General features: G+C 53.5%; 1 protein-coding gene across 3 annotated transcripts; it reads right to left on the reverse strand.

Annotated features, from left to right (window-relative positions):
- Positions 1-434: 434 nt before the first annotated feature.
- On the reverse strand, positions 435-19,389 carry WRAP73 (WD repeat containing, antisense to TP73). Of its 3 annotated transcripts, none has more exons than XM_078330166.1 (12): positions 19,218-19,389; positions 16,763-16,915; positions 16,097-16,213; positions 8,730-8,802; positions 6,720-6,823; positions 5,855-5,941; positions 5,055-5,189; positions 4,655-4,732; positions 3,011-3,116; positions 1,875-1,979; positions 1,137-1,328; positions 435-796 (listed from the first exon to the last, which is right to left on the reverse strand). In XM_078330166.1, the coding sequence occupies exons 1-12, from the start codon at positions 19,284-19,286 to the stop codon at positions 654-656; spliced, it is 1,362 nt and encodes a 453-aa protein (XP_078186292.1). In that variant the 5' UTR covers positions 19,287-19,389; the 3' UTR covers positions 435-653. The 3 variants fall into 3 exon arrangements, with proteins under 3 accessions (XP_078186292.1, XP_008998548.2, XP_035163367.2); XM_009000300.5 differs by having other exon boundaries at positions 1,875-2,000; XM_035307476.3 differs by lacking the exon at positions 5,855-5,941 and having other exon boundaries at positions 1,875-2,000.
- Positions 19,390-21,623: the final 2,234 nt, after the last annotated feature.

Here is a 21,623-nt window from a genome sequence, read left to right on the forward strand (position 1 = left end):
AACCTAGGTTTGCGACCCCGATCCCCCCACCTGTGGTGCCAGGCAAGCCTGGCTGCCTGCCAAGCACCGGGTGGAGAGACTGATGGAATTGTTCTGGGTAGTTCTAGGTGCTTTCTGCAAACAGCCAGGGTGGAGACCCACGTGCACTGGCTCTCAAACAAGGATGTGAGACTCCCTGAGAAACTGTCCAGACCTGGGGGTGGCATTGCACTTGGGTGCCAGGGCTCCCTTCCCACACTTCAAAGCAGACCCACGGTGGGGAGGCTGGACGTGCCCCACGGAGATCCACCCTCGTTCTCCTAACACATCCAAACAGAACCCAGAGCAGCCCGGGTGTCTGGTGGGAGCTCAGTGGCCTGGGGCTGTCACTGCCCATCTTCCATAAGACTGACCAGAAGCTCAAAAGAACTTAGAAAACCTGCCTGTGGCCAAACTTTTTGAGAAGCAGCTGTATGAATCAGCAAATATTTATTTTAAATAGTAAAAACTACAGTTTTATACATATTTACAAAAATGCTTTGCTATAGAAAAATAAAATCAGATCACTGAATCCGGCCCCATCCCAGGCGGAGAAGTTCGCCGTGAAGCTGTTTTCTCCCACACGGGAAACGCACAGAGCACCCTGTTCCCGCACACACGTCAGGGCACTGCTGCTACATGTGGCCGCCCAGCTGTCTGCAGGCTGTGCCGACTGCCGCCTCAGTCTCCAGGAAGCAGAGGCAGAAGTGGTCCTTGCTGAGGAGGGCTATCGAGTCTCCGCTTAAATGCCAGCACAGAGAAAGCACGGCAAAGTCACCTAGAGAGACAGGCGGTCAGAGGATTAGGGAGGGGGAGGCACAGATATTGGGGGCTGGGCACCCCTTGTCCTGCAGGCCAGCACAGTACCTGGAGTGACCCACATAGGCAGAGCCAGAGTGGAGCCCCAGAGCTGCCTCATATCAGGGAGGGGCTGCTTCTACCCCGTAAAGCCGAGGGCAACGGGTCCCCTATACACTGGGCGCCAGCCTTGAGGTTTACACAAAGACGCTGAGGGCAGTTTCCCTGGCTGGAGATGTCAGCTTCACTGGTTCTGCCCACGTGACGCCAGACTACACAGAGCAAGGCTGATGTGTCCCTGCCCACTGGGCTGCGCTCACCTTCCCCAGGCACCTGCACCGACAGGCAGCCCACTGGGGACCACAGGTAGACCCTGCTGCCGCCCGTGCAGATGGCCAGCCGCGGCTGCTTCGGGTCCCACTGAAATGTGCGCACCGGGGACAGCTGCTCCAGCACCGCAAACAGCCTCAACTTCTGAATGTCCCAGACCCAGACGGCATTCGGGACGTTGTCTGAGGAGGGAAGAATAGAGCCCCGGTGTCATCCCAGCCCGTCTCCTCTGTGTCTGCTCCGCTGTGTACACCACCAGAGGGAGGGGAAGAACTGGATGGGGTGGGGAGGCTCGGCCCTGCAGTCTGGGTTCGGCTGGGCCCTGCAAGGCTCCTCGCCAGGGCCAGGGCGGCCACTGCGGGCTGTAAAGGGCCCAAGTGTGTGTTTTTCTTTGTGTGGTGGTTTTTTTTTTTTTTTTTTACAGCCTTTTACACATGGAGAAACCCTTAACAAAAGACGGGCTGCAGTGTGTCCAACCCGGCTTTCTACTCGGTCGAGCGAGCAGGTGAGTGGGGCGAAGCACTCCTTGCTCACGCACAGGCTGCAGCTGCTGCAGGACAGGAGGCCCAGCGTCTCCAAGGAGCTTGTGGGCAGAACCTCGGCTACTGCAGAAACGTGGAAGGAGGTGGTGTGTAGGAAACCCCTAACTTTTCCTTCCAGTTGCTTCTACACCTGGGGCCACAGGACACGGTAAGGGGGGAGATGGCACCTGTGTCAGCCCAACTGACCGTTCCTCGTCGCCAGGAAGTAGCTGTCAGGACTGAATGCCAGCATTCCTATGCCGATTTTCGGGTTTGCTCTGTCAGTAACAGGTTTCAGTGTCTGTAAGGAGACTGGGACAGAGGCGATCTCATCTAGAACACCAACAGGAAGAACATGCCACTGTCACCCTTTCAGGAAGTATGCATGCGGCTAAGAGTCTGCTGTGCCTGCATCAGGCATTGAAAACCCGGCTCCTCTGTTCAAAGGGGAGGAAGAGCAGCCTGAGGGCAGGAGGAGCTGAGCAGACCCCGGCAGCTGCAGCGAGGGGCCTGCCTGCAAGTGCCCCGGTGAGAGTGGCACCTTCACCTGCCAGGCCCGACTAGGTCGGCGGTGGACCCTACAGCGCCACATGCTGCAGCAGACGGGAGAGGGATGTGGACAGGCCCCAGCTGCACTCCTGGCAGCTCCACCTCCTCGGCGCTTTTCTGTTGACTGCCAGCATCTGAGTTCACAATCCCTGCCATCTCAGCATCAGTACCCTTACACCTTTCAGCTGCAGAAAACTGTCATCACAGCAAAAGCAGAGGCTGTGGAACAAGCATACCCCTGGGCTCTTGGGGAGCACCTGCCACGTGCTCAGCTACACCCATTCTGACCTCTGTCCTGAGCACACACTGGGCCCAGGATGGGCCTATCAGCACTTGGGGCAGCTTCCTCTAAATGCAAACTTCAGGCGCCCCCGCACCCCTGTGGGGTGGGTGCTTTTACTGTGCCCATTTCAGCGATGAGGAAACAGATACACAGGAAATGCCCAGAGTCTAGAGGCTGCATCAGAACCGGCCTCAAGTCAGAGGCCTCCAGACCCACTCTGAGCTCCACCCATGGAAACACGTTTCCTTGAAAAACATCACTCTCGGAGCTCCTGCCATCAAATCTGGGTTTCCAGGGCTCATATTCAGTAACAAAAGCCGTGCCTTCACAGCCCACTGTGCAATTCAGACCCAGTCAACCTCCAGCCAACAGGCTCAGGGGCACACTGGCTGGGAAGAAGCACGGAAAGAAAAATGATTTTTTTAAAATAAGGAACATCCGAAATTTACCTGGACAACAAGGAATCTTGCATTATAAAAGGAAAACAAACATCACCACGTGTGGTACTTACATTTACTCTCTGAGGTTGGGAGAGGGCCAGCCCCGGCCCGGGGGGGCGGGAAGGAGAGGCAGCCCAGCCCCAGCTGCGGGCTCTTCTCGGCCTCCTTATACACCACCTGAAAGACAAGGTGGCCACGCCCAGCTCAGGAGAGGAACCCGGAAGCCGAGGACGGGTGTGGCAAATGCCTGTCATGACACCGGGTCCTGCCGTCACCAGGAGAAAGAGACAGAAACACAAATCTCACACTCCTGAGAGCTGAGATCACCCAGCCATCCTCTCCCGTATCCTGCTGGGGAGCCCACCTTTGAGACACCGGCAGCAAAGGTCTGCCCTGTGATTTACAGGCAGTAGACCACTGCAGCCACCATTATCCAGCAGGGCAGCGGGCTCGGCCTTGCTGCTGTGACAGGGGGCACAGAGGACACTTGGGCCAAGACAGTGCAGGCCTGGGAGCAGCAGACACAGGCCCGAGGTGGGGGCATCTGTGCCCGAGAGCCTGGCAGCAAAGGCCAGCGGCTCTGGTTCAGTGAAAGGCAGGCAGCCCCTGCGCCACTGTAGGGCTCCAGGTAAGGGAGTCACCTAGTCTGCTTTGTACCTTTAAAGCATGCCCTGCTGTGTGGTGAAGGGATTTGCAGAAATGTAGGAATCACAGGCAAACCTTCAGGACCCGCGCCAGCCCTGGTCTCTGGCTCATCTGTCCATATGGGCTGGCCTCCAGCCACACAAGCCACTGGCCACGTCAGAAGGCCCCTCTACCTGAAACATGGTGTCTGCCGAGACACTGTGCAGTTCTGCAGCTCCTCCTCCTGGTCTTCACTTAAATGCCCCTCCGGGACCATCCCCGGCAGTGGCTCACCTGGCCCAAGCAGCCCCAGCCACCCTCTGGCCTCATCAAATCCAAGCTGCCTCTCACTCAGCTCTGTCACTTAATACAGGTCAGCACCAGGAGGGTAGTGTTTGTCTCTGGCTCCCGCTGTTGCCCAGTGCAGTGCCCAGCACACAGGCGTGGCAAGTGCCCATTGCACGTGTGGACATGTGGCACACTCCTCAGGGCCTTTGCGCTTCCCGTTCCCTTGACCTGGAACACCCCCTCCCCAGACCCCTGATCACTTGTTCAGCGTGTGTGCCTGTGATCCCTGACTGGTGGCGACTCCCTGCCACCCCGTGGAGATACCCAGCTCTCCCACCCCCTCCCTGTCTCTCTAGCCGCACTCTGCAGGGGCAGGGGTCTGCCTGCTCTTCTCTGGCTGCAGCCCAGAGCACAGTGCCTGGCACGACAGCGGATGCTCGTGTTTGCAGGCAGGAGACCCATGTACTCAGTACAGCACAGGAATCTGCATCTGGACAGGCCAGGGAGACACCTGGGCTGGGGTGATGGTGGCGGAGGACAGGCCAGGGAGACACCTGGGCTGGGGTGTTGGTGGTGGCGGAGGATAGGCCAGGGCAAGGCCCACTTCAGACCCCTGGGCAGCATGGAGGAGGAAGAACAAAGGCCAGGGCAGGGCCAGACACGTGAAATATCACAGTCCCAAGGTGACAGTGGTGGAAGCGCCTGGTTAAATAAACCACCATCAAGAATGTGAAGTGAAGCGGCAGCCTCCCACCGCCCTCCCCAGCAGCCTGCTCAGGCAGAAGCACGTGTTCCAGACTTACTATCTTGGGATTATTAATGGCTACAGGATGCTCAAACTCCGTGATCATTTTCCACGTCACATGATTAAGGATGCGCACCTGAGGAAAGAAGCCATGCCCTGGTGAAGTGGGGGCCCAGGTGAGGCTGGTTCCAGGTGAGATAGCGGTCTGGGTAAGGAAGGGTCCAGGTGAGGCTGAGTCTAGGTGGGGTGGGGGCCCAGGTGAATCGAGGGTCTGGGTTGGGGGGGCCTGGGTGAGGTAAGGGGCCGGGTGGGGCGGGGACCAGGTGAAGCAGGGGACCGGGTGGGACAGGGGTCTGGGTTGGGAGGTGGGGTCTGGATGGGATGGGTCGGGTGTGGTGGGGGACGGGGACCAGCTAGCTGGGCAGTCAGCCTTCCTGAGCTCCCTGCACTGCTCCTACCTTTCCGTCGTAGCTCCCAACTGCCAGGAACTGACTGCTGGGACTCCAAGCTACAGACTTGATGCCCAGGGACCACTCATAGGCGCTGTATGCGGACAACAACCGGCCATCCAAGGAGTACAGCAGAACTTTGTACTGCAGACAAGACATTTCAGTTATGGATGCACACGTCCCATGCACCCGGAACACGCCACAGATGCGGGTGCGCAAAGGGACACGGCGCGGACAGCACAAGGCTGGCGGGAGGAAGTGCGCAGCGGAGACACAGAGACAGTCCGCATGGCCGTGGAAAAGCTGGGACTGTCAGCTGGAATTGACACAGTCACTGGAGGCGGTCAGAGTGTGAGGAAAAAGGGGAAAGTGGGAGGTAAACCTAATGGCTCGCTGATAAAAGTTCCACTCGGCCGAGCACCGTGGCTCACGCCTGTGATCCCAGCACTTTGGGAGGCCGAAGCTGGCAGATCACTTGAACACAGAAGTTCAATAGCAATCTAGGCAACATGGTGAAATCCCATCTCTACAAAGAACACAAATATTTTTAGCCGGGCCACACCTGTGTTCCCAGCTACTTGGGAGGCCGAGGTGGGGGGATCACTTGAGCCCAGGAGGTCGAGGCTGCAGTGGGCCATGATCAGACCACTGCACTCCAGCCTGGGCGACAGAGCAAAACCCTGTCTTTAAAAACAAATTCAATTCGTTATATGAAATAAGGCAAAGCTAACTATATTGCAACATTCAGAAAGCATTAAATTCAGGGAAAAGCTCTTGAAAGCAAGCATGTCACCTGGTCATCTCACTACCTCCAAGCAGGTGTCCCACACTGCCAGCACACAGCCGTTTGGGGCCCACTCGATCCCCGTGAGGTCCTGGGTGTCTGTATCAAAATGCTTCCAAAGGAAGCGGGGGACATTACATTGTGAAAACATTTTCACAAATAAATAATTGCATTTATAACTGATGCTTTTAACGCATTTAACTTTCTTATATAGAAATGGTCAAAATCTTGACAGCTCCATCCTATAAATGCATGAAATCCCTGTGGAGCTCTGCGGGGGCTGCACCCAGCACAGGTGCCAGCGTTGGTGCCTGGCCAGCCCACGAGGCGGCTTGGTCTCCCTGTGCCTGCACTCACATGCACTCTCCCTCACCCTTCCCTGCCTGGCAAGGCTCACTCCCTCAGACCAGCTCAGACAGGACCCTTCCAAGGGCACTGCCTGGGTCCCAGCTTCTATGCACTAACAACATTCCAGAGGCTGCTCTGCCTTAATGATGGATTGTGCTGGGATCATGTTCATACGTCTGCCATGGGGCAGCGCCCTGTGCCTGGGCACCTGGCAGAGAGCACTCTGCCTAACACAGGCCCTCAGTCAAGGTGAACTTCCACGTTGCCCTCCTCCCGACATGCCACACATGTGCAAACATCACAGTCACAGGACAAGGAGAAAGGCTCACATGTGATGGCCTAGTCACTTTAAAACACCCTAGGCATGCGCCCTTTTCACACAACCGGCGTGTGTCACAGGAGGTGATTCACAGTGCACCTGCCCTCTGGAAATCCAACATCGCCTTACTCCATATACTACCAAAGATCCCCTGGACTCTTGAGAAGGATCTGCTTCACTCGACCCCTCCACAGTCAACGGGACAATGTGGGGGATGCCTTACCCGCAGGAGCTGCCAGTCGCTGCAGACAAAGATGCTCACGTAATCTTTGCAGTCGCGCCGTTCCGCCAGCGCCATGTAGCGGCCATCCCTGGTGAAGGTGGTTCCTGCGGGAAGAGGGAAATGCACGGAAATCAAGCGGCCACACAACCAAGCAGGAGAAACCACAGTGTAATTCACAAGGAAGGAGAAAAAGAAAGCAGAGGTGAAGAGAAGGGAAGCGGCACAACGCCGAGCACCGCTCCTCAGAGGAGAACGTTCCAGTGCAGAGGAGAAACCCTGAGGCGCCGAGGCTTCACCCTCGAAGCAGTGTGAGCTGGGGGAGGGTTATATACACACAGCAACCGATTTGCAAGGCTCTGTCAAAAATACCAAGTGACGTGACCTTTGATGACTCAAATATAACTGAGACACATGAGGCCTTCGAGTTCCACATATCTAAGCTTCGGGACAGCAGGGGCGCGTCCACCTAGGCCAAAGGTGGTTACTTGCTACCGTGCTGATTTTTACCTTTGAACTTAATTATTTGGAAGAAATAAACGAAAGATGAAATGTGTGGCCAGGCATGGTGGCTCATGCCTGTGGTCCCAGCACTTTGGGAGACTGAAGCACATGGATTGCTTGAGCCAGGAGTTGGAGAGGAGCCAGGGCAACTTGGCAAAACCTCGTCGCTGCAAAAAATTAGCAGGGCATGGTGATGTGTGCCCATAGTCCCAGGGACTCAGGAGGCTGAGGTGGGAGGATCACTTAAGCCCAGGAACTCGAGGCTGCAGTGAGCTGTGATCATGTCACGGTACTCCAGCACGGTGACAGAGCAAGACCCTATCTCAAAAAAAAATTAAATAATAAGATGAAAATGTGGAAAAGCTTTAGTTGAAAATGTTACACTGTATTTTCTAGTTCTGTATTAGCTTAAAAAGCCCTAGCTAGAGCCGGGCGCAGTGGCTCACACCTGTAATCCCAGCACTTTGGGCGGCCGAGGCAGGTAGATCACGAGGTCAAGAGATCGAGACCATCCTGGTCAACATGGTGAAACCCCATCTCTACTAAAGATACAAAAAATTAGCTGGGCATGGTGGCGCGTGCCTGTAGTCCCAGCTACTCAGGAGGCTGAGGCAGGAGAATTGCCTGAACCCAGGAGGCGGAGGCTGCGGTGAGCCAAGATTGCGCCATTGCACTCCAGCCTGGGTAACAAGAGCGAAACTCCATCTCAAAAAAAAAAAAAAAAAAAAAAGCCCTAGCTAGAGTTCATCATTCATGCGTGAAGAGAATACCTCAAATGACAAAATGTTGGCGTCTACTCAAGAAATGTGTATCTCATCTGTAGAGACACTCATATTCAAATGCTAAAAGTACAATTGCATTTCATTCAAATGCAATTTCCAAACCACCGGCAGCAATAGAGAAAAATGAAAGCGTCATTCAAACTGTGTGGCACTTCCTTCTGGCTCAGGATGCAGGAATGGCGCCTCCCACAAGCTGAGCTGTCCAGCTAGATGCGCTGGCAGTGGGCCACCCTGCGCAGGCCCCCTTTGTTCCACGTGGCTCACAGGCGTCCACAAGGAAGGGACACTTGTCACATATCCCTCCCGGATGCCTAGAGATGACAGGCAAGACCTCCCCCTTTCACAGAGAGGATGCTCAGAACTTGATGCTCAACAGGCATTGGCTGGAAGGGGTCTGAACGCTCGGCTCTGCTGCCGAGGTCAAGGGGACCGCCGTCAGCGCCACTCTTCCTGATGTCTTGGGCCACATTCTCTTGAGTCCCTGTGGTCATGTTTGAAAAGGGGACTCTTGCCTTTTTGAGACACATATGGAAATATCTACAGATGAAGTATTAGGAGACCTGAGATCGACTTTAAAATAACCCGAGGTGGGGTGGGTATACAGAAAACATGGTTGGCTATGAATGGATATGCTGCTGAAGCTACTGCTGCCTCTTTGGAACTTGCCATGACAAAAACGGCAGACAGCTGCAAAGAAATGGCTTTCAAGTAACTCTGGTCAACTCACCCTGCAGACAAGCTTTTGGATATTTGATGTAAGACACGGATTTTGTGCACAGCGACCAGACGGTTATCCGCAGCTGTTGGGGAAAAGGGAAACGAAAGGAAACACCACCACATTAGCATCTATAGAGCCATGTCAATCCTCACCTAGACCGTGCGTCCCCAGGCGTGGCCAGACTGCTGGAGTGGATCTGTCAGGACTTCAGGATGCCTGTTCTCCTATTGGTGTGTATTCAAATGCATGTTTTACTGTGGCTAAGGTACACTGAGTGCTCTGGGTTTGAGTGGATCTATCCAGACTTCAATGCCTGCCCTCCTACTAATGTACTCTAATGCATGTTTTACTGTGGCAGAGGGAAATGCAGTGCTCTGATGCACACTGTACTGTGGCTGAGGGAAATGCAGTGCTCTGATGCACGCTGTACTGTGGCTGAGGGAAATGCAGTGCTCTGATGCACACTGTACTGTGGCAGAGGGAAATGCAGTGCTCTGATGCACGCTGTACTGTGGCAGAGGGAAATGCAGTGCTCTGATGCACGCTGTACTGTGGCTGAGGGAAATGCAGTGCTCTGATGCACGCTGTACTGTGGCTGAGGGAAATGCAGTGCTCTGATGCACGCTGTACTGTGGCTGAGGGAAATGCAGTGCTCTGATGCACGCTGTACTGTGGCTGAGGGAAATGCAGTGCTCTGATGCACGCTGTACTGTGGCTGAGGGAAATGCAGTGCTCTGATGCACGCTGTACTGTGGCAGAGGGAAATGCAGTGCTCTGATGCACGCTGTACTGTGGCCGAGGTGAGTGCAGTGCTCTGATGCACGCTGTACTGTGGCCGAGGGAAATGCAGTGCTCTGATGCACGCTGTACTGTGGCCGAGGGAAATGCAGTGCTCTGATGCACGCTGTACTGTGGCCGAGGGAAATGCAGTGCTCTGATGCACGCTGTACTGTGGCCGAGGGAAATGCAGTGCTCTGATGCATGCTGTACTGTGGCTGAGGGAAATGCAGTGCTCTCATGCACACTGTTGTGTGGCTGAGGTGAGTGCAGTGCTCTCATGCACACTGTTGTGTGGCTGAGGTGAGTGCAGTGCTCTCATGCACACTGTTGTGTGGCTGAGGTGAGTGCAGTGCTCTCATGCACACTGTTGTGTGGCTGAGGTGAGTGCAGTGCTCTCATGCACACTGTTGTGTGGCTGAGGTGAGTGCAGTGCTCTGCATTTGCTGTTGTTGTTGTTTTATACCACTATTGAGTGACACACGGGTAAACATAAGTGCATTTTTGTTAGCTGTTTCAAAGTGATCACAGGTTGCATGTTACAACCCTGAGTTACTTGGAGAAAATCTTGATCTAGGAAGGCACCACATTCAGTCTCCTTTATGGGAAGACAGAGGGTCTGGAGGATGCGGCCTCTCCGGGGCTCACCAGGTGGCTGTGAGCCTGCATCTGCAGCCCTGAGGCAGGAGCAGCCACTCAACACCCAAGAGGGTGGCCGCCAGCCTCCTGTGTGAGCTTGCCAGCCTGGCCGCATCTGCAGAGAGTTCTAGAACATGCACTGCTGCACTGTCCACCTTTCTGCCCCTATCCCTGACTCAGGAGCTGAGAGCTGACTAGGCAGGCACAGTGAGGCCAAAAGACAATTTCCTAACCAGGCCGAGAGGGTGTGCCTGCTGGGGGGAGAGGCGGTGCAGTGGGTGGCCCGGTGCTCCCTGTGGCAATGCCATGGAACTTCCGGGACTGCCGCAGCCCTCCACCTGCACTTCCCACTGAACCCCTGTGGAGCCCATCAGTGAATATCTTGCTTCTGACATACCCAGCCCACTGATGAACCTGGCAGTTAACTGACGTGTGACCCAGGTGGGGGACACAGGGCTGCGCAGCTCCATGTGGGGTGAGGCGCTGACCGCCAGCTCTGTGTGTGTTAGGCAGGGGTCCTCGCTGAGAATGATGATCAGGTGGGGGACATGGGGCTGCATGGCTTCATGCAGGGTGGGGTGCTGACTGCCAGCTATGTGTGTGTCAGGCAGGGGTCCTCACTGAGGATGAGGGCTGGGTGGGGGACACAGGGCTGCGTAGCTCCATGTGGGGTAGGGTGCTGACTGCCAGCTGTGTGTGTCAGGCAGGGGTCCTCGTTGAGGATGAGGGCCGGGTGGGGTCTGCCTCCAGCAGCATAAGTGCAGCCGCAGTGTGTGGAGCACTATGTGTCCAGTGTCACTCCAAACACCACCAGGTTTTCGGTATAGGATATCAACAAACAAATTAACTTAAATGTCTACTCATCATCTCTTCTTACGAGAGAAAGGAGAATCCGATGCCTGTAACTGTGTCTCCAAACAACATCCACAGCGATCAGGAGCGGAGTCCTGGACACACAGGTCCTGAGTCAGTGAGCCGCGGGGATCACCGGGGCGGCAGGGCAGGGCCCCTGTGCGGACGCTGAACCCAAACACTCTGGCCATTCTGGGGACCGGTGCCTCAGAACTCCAGCTGGACAGAGCACTGGCTCCTCTATCAGCTCCGCTCGCATGCTGGGGCCTCGGTGTGAAAGCGTGCTACTTCCGACCAGCAGGTCTGAGGCGGAAACCCTGCCTGTGACTCATCCGCAGGGCTGGGTGAAGCAGCAGAGCCTCTCAGCATCAGGAGCATCCTCGTGCCACCCAGGGTGGAGACCCGCCCTCCGGAACTCACTGCAGGGTCACAGGAGAAAAGTGCATCTCCCACCCATGGCCCTGCATCCCTGCAGGGTGTGCCTGGCTGAGCCTCCCTGCTCTCAGCACATCTTAGGAAATGCACAGAACACTTTAAGCCTGATTTTTACCTTCATGTCCCACCAAAAAAGAAAAAACAAAAGAAAACTTTTAAAAGATAACTGTTTGCAACTTTTAAAAACATAGTAAGAAAAAAAGGTAGTTAAATATACACCTTCATCAGCGCTGTTACCTTCTCCTGACAACTCGCAAAACCAGCAGAGGAGACACACGGGTGGGCTCCACAGCACTCAGCAGCAAGAAGAAAGGACCACGGATCCACACCACAACCCAGCATGCTCAGGATGGGAGGAACAGGCCACTGACCCACACCATGATTCAGCATGCTCAAGACAGGAGGAATGAACCACTGATCCACACCATGACTCAGCGCACTCAGGACAGGAGGAACAGGCCACTGACCCACACCATGACTCAGAGTGCTCAGATGGGAGGAAGAGGCCACTGACCCACACCATGAATCAGCACGCTCAAGACAGGAGGAATGAACCACCGATTCACACCATGACTCAGCATGCTCAGATGGGAGGAAGAGGCCACGGACCCACACCACACCCCAGTGTGCTGAAGACAGGAGGAATGGGCCACGGATCTATGCCATGACTCAGCACACTCAAAACCAGCAGGACGCCAGAGGAAAGAAAGCAGACACTCAGCTCTATGCACCATGGACCCTGCTGATGGGATCCTGATGAGGTGGAGCTGCTAGGCACGCAGCAGGCACCAGCTGCCAGGCACAGGCTGGAGAAGGACTGAGCACAAGGGGCACAAGGAGCCCTTAACCACGGGGTGAACCTTCTCAGTCTTCATCGTGGCATCAAGGACGTGTAAAGTGACTCACTGAACTGTACTCTTAAAGTGGGTGGATTTTATTGCTGATAAGTTGTTTTAAATGCTTTTATTCAGAAATATAAGAAAAAGTTTTCAGTCTAGATATATGTTTAAAGCTAACTACAGACTAATTACAACATACACACTCAAGTTTAAGGATATAGAAAGGTAGAAGGATAGAAAAAGACATATCATGAAAATCCTAACCAAGAGAAAGGTGGCATCGCTACATTCGTACCAGAAAAATCAGAATCTGAAACAAAAAGAATCATGAGACATAAAGAGGAATACTTTACAAAAAAGGTCCGGTGGAAATCACGAAAACTGTTTCACTATGAAATCTGTTTAGAAACAGTTAAAAATCTGTATCCAGCTAACAACAAAGTCTCAAAAATACATAAAAAAATTTAGCTGAGCTGAGCGCACTAGTGTGCGCCAGTAATCCCAGCTATACAGGAGGCCGACCAGGAAGGACTGCTTGAGTTTGGGAGTTCAAGACCAGTCTGGGAAACAAAGGGACACCCCCATCTCTACAAAAAAAAAAATTTTTTTTTTAATCTGACAGACTATAAGAGCAATTAAGAGGAATCAGTGCTGTCAGATATTCAGACATACACAGAACCTCAATAACATACACAGTATGGCATTGGTACACACGTGGAGCAACAGCAGACCTGAGTGGAAAACCAGAAGCAAGCCTGCAGGCATTGTGGAATTGAGTTCCTGCTACAGGTGGTGAAGATCGTCTTCTAAATAAATGCTGCTGGGAGCTGGGCATGGTGGCTCATGCTGTAATCCCAGCACTTTGGGAGGCTGAGGCGGGCAGATCACCTGAGGTCGGGTGTTAGAGACCAGCCTGACCAACATGGAGAAACGCCATCTCTACTAAAAATACAAAATTAGCCAGGTGTTGTGGCACACGTTTGTAATTCCAGCTACTTGGGAGGCTGATGCAGAAGAATTGCTTGAACCCGGGAGGTGGAGGTTGTGGTGAGCTGGGATGGCACCACTGCACTCCAGCCTGGGCAACAAGAGCAAAACTCCATCTCAAAAAAACAAAATGCTTCTGGAAAAGGTAGAAGGGATTCATACTGCATACCATGCACTGCTATAAACTCCACGTGACCCTACTTCATTTAAATGGAGGGCGTGTGTGTAATGAAACAAGATAGGAGGGCACTCAGCCTCACCAATTACTCCGGAAATGCAAACAAAAGCCAAATGCAGTATCATTTAGTTGCCTGGATGGCAGTCACCGCAATCCTGTCACCAGGTCTCAGCAAATGAAACATCTCCTTCCGCAACAGCCAAGCAAGGCTCTCCTTGAGAGGCTCTCGGGAAATGCATCCAGGAGGCATGGACAGCGCACTTGCAGCCACAGTGTGTAGCGACGCACAAGTCCAGTTGGGGAGGACTGAAAGGAGCTCCTCACGAGGAAGGGAAGGCCCAGCCATGCCTGTCTGCACTGAGGAGTCTAAAAGCAGTGTCGGGACAAAAGCAACGCCAGAGACTTTGCAAAGTACAAGCCCCTGTAAATAAACTTTAAACTGCACACCAAGCAACACGGTGTTTATACACATCTGCACAGTGAGACTCAAGAACAGCGAGGACACAATTCATGCAAGACGCAGGACGAAGGTGCCCTCAGGTGGTGAGGGCATCGTTGCGAGGGGGACCAGGGCTTTGAAAGCGTGCTGGTCCGCTGCAGGCTGAAGGTGAGCTGCTTTTTATTATTCACCGAACCTTGTTAAAGGGCACAAGCTTGCTTTTTCAGATTATGTACAAGATGCTCCACAACACCAGCATGTGGGGTTGTGCCTTCGGAAGGGGACCCAATGACCTGCTAATCCTCAGAGAACTGGCCTGATCCTCCCTCGCATTATGAGACCGATGGACAGGTACCTGCAGAGTCACCTCCCGGCCAGCAAGCACGTCTGGAATACCAGTTTTGCTTCCTCACTTGCAGTCATTTCAGTTAGCAAGAAAAGCTGGAGACACAGTTTGGTATCTTGGTCAAGATGCCAATGCCAGGAGTTACTGCCCCTCATCTACCATCTAGTCTGAATGTTTAAGGCCACCAGCAAAGTGGTCAGGACCTTAGTCTTAGGTTGAACTATGTCATCTAAATGTACTCTGAGAAATCAGTGTATTCTGTAGCGAAGGTGTTTTTCAATATTGGTGTATGTTTACGGGGGATGCTCAACAGAACCAGGTACTAACACATCTTTCCAGGTTTCTAACCTCTGTAGATGGTAATTTGCCTTCCGGGCCATTTCACAAGAGTACAGCAAGGCTGACCCGTGCCGAGAGCCCTTCTCAAGGACAGAATTACAGGCCCCAAGACGTTAGAAAAGCTGCAGGAAAAGTTCAAATGGTCCTCTCTCAACACTTGGGCTGGAAGTGCCTTCCAACGTCATGTACATCGTACGGAGAAACTGGTGTGCCTTTGCCTGTCATCTTTTTCCTCTCACAGCCCATGATAGCAGATGTGAGATCTAGAGTATTTTTAAAAATTGAAACTGAAAAGAACATGAAGCCATCCAGCCTCTGAAGCAGTTGATTCAGCAACCCCTCGTGGTTGGATAAACATTGGATAAACATCCAGCCGATGCCAGCTTGAAGAAACCCGAACAGGCTACAGGGCCTCTGCAGCCTCATGTGGCGAAGAAATCCTCCCCCAGGCCATCATCTATGTGGTGTGCATGGTGCACAGGGGTGGGCAGGTCGCAGAGGCAACCAGCAGCCCAGACAGCTGCGAACACTCAGCGGACAGGCCCAAACCCTGGGAGCTAACCCCATCAGAAAAGCGCGTTATTAAAGGGATGCGTGCATTTTTCTCTATCTTTAAAAGACACTGCTGACACCAAAGACCTGGTATCTGAACACTTTACAAATGCCTAATTTTAATTTAAAATAAAATCTCCTACCCCAGATCCCTCTGCTTGATTCTCGGATGTCAGCATTCCCCTCCACGCTGAGCTCAGCACAGAGGCTGGCATGCAGTGCCTATCACAGGTGAGTGGACGGCTGCCAATGCCTGGAGCCACCCCCGAGACCAGGTTCATATCACAGCGCATTTTCTACTGCTGAATTAAAGGGACTGCTGAAATCCTAAAACATCCTAATTAAGATGTTAAAAATGTTCTTTCTTTAAAACTGGACAAAAAGATTAGACAACAATACTTAGTGGCTTATCAGGTTCTGACCTAAAATACACACACAGTCTGTAAGCTCCCCGTGATCCCTCAGCCTTTCAGGAGCCCCCTCAGTCATGAGACCCAGGGGCAGCACGCAGTGCTTGTGTTCACGACACCCTCATCAGACTCAGTAACAGCCCCAAGTGCAAGCAGTGATGCTGGCAAACTGGACACGCCAACGAGAAGCTTCCTTTAAATGAGAAGCTTGAAGTTCTTGACTTAACAAGGAAAGAAAAAAAAAACCTCACATGCTGAGGTAGTTGCTAAGCTCGTCAGTAAGACCAAATCTTGTAGGCATGCAGCTATCAACAGCCTACTGTTAGACTGTGCCGTCTTACTATGGTTGCTAATCTCTTGCTGTATCTAATTGATAAACTAAATGTGTCACAGGAATGCTGTCTAGGAACATGGGGAAGGACAGGGGTTGGCACCATCTGAATCTGCTGGCCGGCTTAGAACCCATCCCCTGAGGACAAGGGAGACTCATCCTCCAAACACGTCCGCTCTCACTCTCAGGCTATGTCGGGAGCGAAGGGCAGGATCACTTGGCCAGTAAGGGGTACTCGGGACTGACACTTACATGGAATTCCGTCGTGTTGAGAATGTGGCGCCCGTCCGGACTCCAGCACGAGGCCACTAGCCCTGCTGAGCCCTCGTCTATTTTGCAGTGCCATTCGGGCTGCTCTAAAGACCAGACCTGGATTGAGAGGAGAGAGAAATGCACAGGTGCAGACTCATCAGCACCCGACAGCAAGGCATTGCTGAGACAGAACTCGCTTCAAACCAACAGAGCTCAAGCATACAGGGTGTCTTTTAGAATCTTCCACGATGAAGGGCTGGTCTGGATTCCACTGTAAAAGCAGCCAGGCTTCTTGGTGATTTCATTCCGTGGTTGTTTTAAAACGGTTTATTCACACTGTCATTCCTAAGACCTAACGTAGTTAAGCTTTGGACATCTAAGAAAATAGGACCTCTTAGGACTCCCTAAAAAAATACAACGTCCAAGAGGCTAGACTGCTGTTTGTCAGCACCTCCCGTTTCTGAACTATACTGCTTAGAAATTAAGACTACGTTAGTGTTTCCTTAGTGTAAATGTTCTCACAGAGAACATTATAACCTTAAAAGAAACTGGTTTTCAGCTGCACTGACTTTTTTTATTCAAACTAGAAAGGGACAGAACAAAGCCATTTCTTCCCAGTGACACTCAGGAAGGTGTCCAGATTCGAACCGACCCAGCGACACACACCTGCACCAGCCCTCGCTTGTACATGGCGCACAGGATGAAGAGCGAGTCTGCTGACCACTCGATGTGCTGGATCTGGTCCAGGCACGTGTACAGCTGCACAATCTGAAGGGTGTTCACATCCCGGACCACTAACCGGTACTGGACACAGGAAGCCTAAAAAACACAAGAAAGCAAGCACCTGACATTCTCCGCTCTGAAAGCTGGGGGCCTTCAGTGACTGCTCTCCTGCCAGACGCTTCACATCTAGATCATCAGTGACAGCTGCAGCCCCTAAAGATCAGTTCATACAAGGGTAATGTTGAAATACACAAGCCAGGTTTTTAAATTGCTATACTCTAGTGTAAAGTATAAGGGCACTTTTTAACTTGCTACTTAGAGCTTTAGGATATTTTTAAGTCCCTTCTTAACTGTATGTTAAAAACTAAACTTAAATGGGAAGTAGCATTGGGAAAAAGCTCTTTTGTGAACCAATAACCAAAACCCCCTCCTAGTTTTATCACTTTTAGGCAATTTCCTCACACTTATAAAGGGTAAGAATCAAGGCTTCACAGTTGACAACAAAAATGGCAAGGAATGCAACAATCCTCTTTCGTGGTGCCTGACTCGGAGCCAAACCAACAGATGATCCAAAGACAGCCTTTAACTTCTGCAAACATAAGGACGTGCCATAAATGCTCATTCACCTACGTTAACCTCTTCCTAACACAAAACACGAAACGCTTCAGTGTTAGCACAACTTCCTGAAAGACAGTTTCTTCAGGGCCGTATTTGTTCATTATGTCCCTATCTAAGCAAATAATCTTAAGTATAAATAACGTCTGAGTACTCACCTGCTGACCCTATCTTACACTACAGTTTAAAGATCAAGAATGGATTTTGACATGTTAACTGCTTCATTAGTTTCACTTATCAAGGTCAAACTGGTTTGTGTTTTTATGAACTAATTTCAAAAAAGAAATCTACATTAGTTTCCATGGAAAAAAAGAGAGACGGGCAGGGGACCATAGACTGAACAAGCAACTATCACGGCACTGACTTTCTCGCATTGCAGCTTTGAAAACTGTGATCAGTTGCAGTGAGTTCCTTATGAAACGGAACCATATAAACTCTGCTGTAAGATATGGAAACTAGAAACATGGACCTGTTCCACCCAGTACTTAGGGAAAGGCTTTCAAGGAGATGACTCCAGTAACAGATTATCACCAAGTGCTTCACCGTATTTTGACCAGAGTGTACAAACAAAAAAACACCTAAGTTAGGCAAGCAAATATCATCTTTCTCCTTATAAGTCACTGACATTTTCATAAATGGTGAAAACAACAAACCTCCAAGTTAATTGGGGGGGGGGGGGGCACACTGAAAAATATACCAAGACTGAGGTGCCATTTAAACTAATGAGGTTTTCTGTTTTGTAGCTGATGCTATTTTTTGTGATTTGGAATAAAACCTCTATGAAGAGGTAAAAACGAAATTTGAGAGTTAAATTCTCAAAGGCCAGACAGAGCACGGGAATGTCATAGAGGCAAAACTGAAAAAGAATCATGACGCTTCAGTCAGTTAATAGAGGTGGTGGATAAATAAAGTGAAACATGCTTCCTATGAGGCATGTTTTTTCTTAGTGGCTTTCCAATGCCAATTACCCCCCGCCCCTTCTGAGGATATACACTACTAGGCATTCCGGTAGTACACTGTGTGTTTGAAGCTTAAAGTTACAGCTCTGTGATTTAAGCACCTTTCTGCCACCCATGGAATAAAGAGCTCAAATCCCAGCCGTGAGGACAACTATTTCCTTACCTGGGGATAGAATACTCGTATTTAAATCATTTATTGGGCACACCTTAGAGGAGAAGTAGAGAAGACAGCGAAGTGGCCACACCACTTCCCAGTTACGGGCAACAGAATGATCAATTTGTCTTTTGTGACAAAATAACAACCAAGAGCCAACATCTCCTGTACCCTCACCTGTGTGCAGTCGGCACTCCCTATACTCACTTTTCCAGGGGCAGGGAGGCTGGCACCTCCCCAGGCCCCCACCTGCCTAGGGTATCTTCCTGAGTCCCACACCCTTTCGGGACACCTGACCGCGCCCCACACCTGCTTGGGGGACCTCCCCAGGCCCCCCCCCATCTATCTAAGGTATTCTCAAGTCCCGCACCTGCCTGGGCATCTGCCGGGGCCCTGTGTCTGTCCAGCCCACACACCTGCTTGGGGTACCTGCCCGGGCCCCACACCTGCTTGGGGCACCTCCCCAGGCCCTCTACCTGTCTAGGGTATCCTCCCGGGTCCCGCACCTGTCTGGGGCAGTTACTCAGGCCCTGCACCTGCCCGGGCCCCGCAACCGCGGGACCCCCAAGCTGCCTCCACCGCTGGGCCACGCGGCCGCCCCATGGCTCTGCCCGCCAGGGACGCCGGCACAGAGGATGTCGTGCCCGCGGCCCCCGCAGCCACTGCTCACCAGGTACTTGCCGTCCGGTGAGAATTTGCAGAGTAAGCCAGAGAGCTTAAACACCTCGGAGAAGTTCATGGCCGCCGCCAGCCGCGGGCGCCAGTCTGCGCCCGAAAACCCGCGAACCTGGCCAGCAGCAGTTCGCAACTGTAGCCGCCGCTGGCCTTCGAGGCCGGAAGTCAGAAGACGGAAGTGAACCGCAGCCTATCAGCGCCGCAGGAGGCCGCGCGGCATTGTGGGGCTTGTATTTTTCCTTGTACCGCAGGACTTTAAAGGAGAAGCCCACGTTTCTTCGGACCCGGGATTTCCTACCCAAGAATCCTGCCTCAAAGGCCCGGAGACCTTGAGGTCCCCTCCAGCTAGGACTGCGGATAAAATATAGGAAGCACAGTAAAATTTGAATTTCAGATTTACAACAAATCGTTTTCCAGTATAAGTATGCTCCCAAATGTTGCACGGGACATGCTAATATGGAAAAATTATTCGCTAAACGGAAATTCAAATTTAATTGGGCAAACTGTGTGTCTGCGTGTGTATACACATACATATATTTTTATATTTACATGTAAAGGTTTGTTTACATATAAATATACGTTTGCATATAAATAGATCTTTAGCATGTCATACGGTGTCTGTCACACATATTATATCACATATGAAATGCATAAGTATTTATTTCGTTTGCTTGGGGTTTTGTTTGCTTTTGCTTAGTCTGGCACCCCTACCTGCCGCCTGGCCCTTGCCTCACGCTCCAGTGCCACTGAGATCCAGGGAAGAACGAATTTGCCGCTGACTGGGCAGAGCGAGCGCGTGGATCGCGGGCACTGCCCAGTGCATCACCCGCGCGCATCTGGGCAGTCACCCTACGAAGAATCGCGCGGAAGCCGGGACCCGGGGTCCCAGCCGCAGCCGCCCCAGGCACCGGAGGGAGCGAGCCCCTGAGCCGGCACTCGGTCTGCCGGCTCGTAGGCTCCCAGGCTCCCAGGGCTGGGCCTTGTCCTCTCGCCCACTCCAGACCCTGGTCCTCTTCCCTGGAGAGCGGCCTCCTCCACCCCTGGCTCACGCCCACCGCTAGTAGTCCGCTCCGGGTCCCGCCGGCGCCTCTAGGGCCCTCCAGACGGCGTAGACTCTGACACCCCCGCCCGACCCTGCCTTCTGGGAGCTGAGAGCCGGCTAGGGTCTTCCTGCTCGCACCTCCGGGCGCCCAGCCTCGGGCCTGCTCCCCGCCGACGCCCCAACCTCCCAGGCCGAATGGATGGTGGTGAGCGCGCGTTCTACTCTGGTGGTGCCGGCCTTTTCTGTTCCCAGCTAGACCCAAACCCCTGCATGGGATTCGCCTCTGTGTCCCGTCCCTGGGCGCCCACGCTCCATGCGTGAGCAGTAAGGCCGTGTGGAAGTCAGCCAGACCCTCCGGCTCAGGCGCGGACCCGCTGCGGCCAGAGAATCCAGTCTGCACTAACCCGGCTTGCTCGCGAGGCCGCGGGATTCACCGACGCGACCTTCCAAGACGTGGGGGTCATCATGGGCAGAGGGCACCGGTTCGGAGACAGATTACGGGTCCCATAAGCACAGACCATAAGCAGTGCTGCCACTTAGAGCCGCTCGGAACTCGCCCTGCCTTTCGGATCCCCCGACCAGGGCCCGCTGTACCCGGTGGAGGGCCCTGGAAGCCCAGCTGGCCTAGGAAGAGCAGGCGAGCAGGCGGCGGGTGTCGCCGGCGGGTAGGGAGGCTGGGCCTGACCTGGAATGGGTCTGTGCGCGCGGAGAGTAATTGCAAGCGCACTGACGCCCCCCAGCTCCTACCAAACACCTCAGAGCCCGAGGCCAGAGGCGGCGGCCGCGGGAGGGAGCAGGGTGCTGGGCGGTACCCGGGTGTGTTTGCGTCCTGAGTTAACCCTAGAAGGCCGTGGGGCCCAAACTACTGCTGAGGTTGGGAAAGCAGCACCCGGAGGGTCTCCGCGGGATCCTCTGCCGGGTGGGGCCGCGGCTCAGCTAGTGGAGTGGATGGCGGGCCCTGCCCCGCGGGCTGACCACACTGTTCCCCTCCTCCAGGTCCCGGGGCGGCGTCCCTCACCCCAGTTCCCTGCCGGCCACATCCCCTGCCCCTTGGCTTCCAAGCGCCCCACGCGCCGAGGGTCCCAGCGCAGTGGCGGCGGCCTGGAGACCCGGGTGTCTGGGAAGATGAGCCGTCTGGGGGACACCAGAGTCGGGGCGCAGAGTCCGCACCTGCGCCTGGCGCGCCCGCACCGGCGACCCCAGACCTGCCGAAGGTCGCGATCAGCTGGCCCGCGGGAGGGCCCTGGCGTCCAACCTGCTCCGGCCCTGCCTGGGCGACCTCGCCGGACTCCGCGGGGGCGACGCGCGCCTAATGGCGGCGGGGAGGAGGCGGGGCGGAGCGCGCCAGGGACCCCGACT

Source organism: Callithrix jacchus, chromosome 7, assembly GCF_049354715.1.
Source record: "Callithrix jacchus isolate 240 chromosome 7, calJac240_pri, whole genome shotgun sequence".
NCBI classification, from domain to species: Eukaryota; Metazoa; Chordata; class Mammalia; order Primates; family Cebidae; genus Callithrix; species Callithrix jacchus.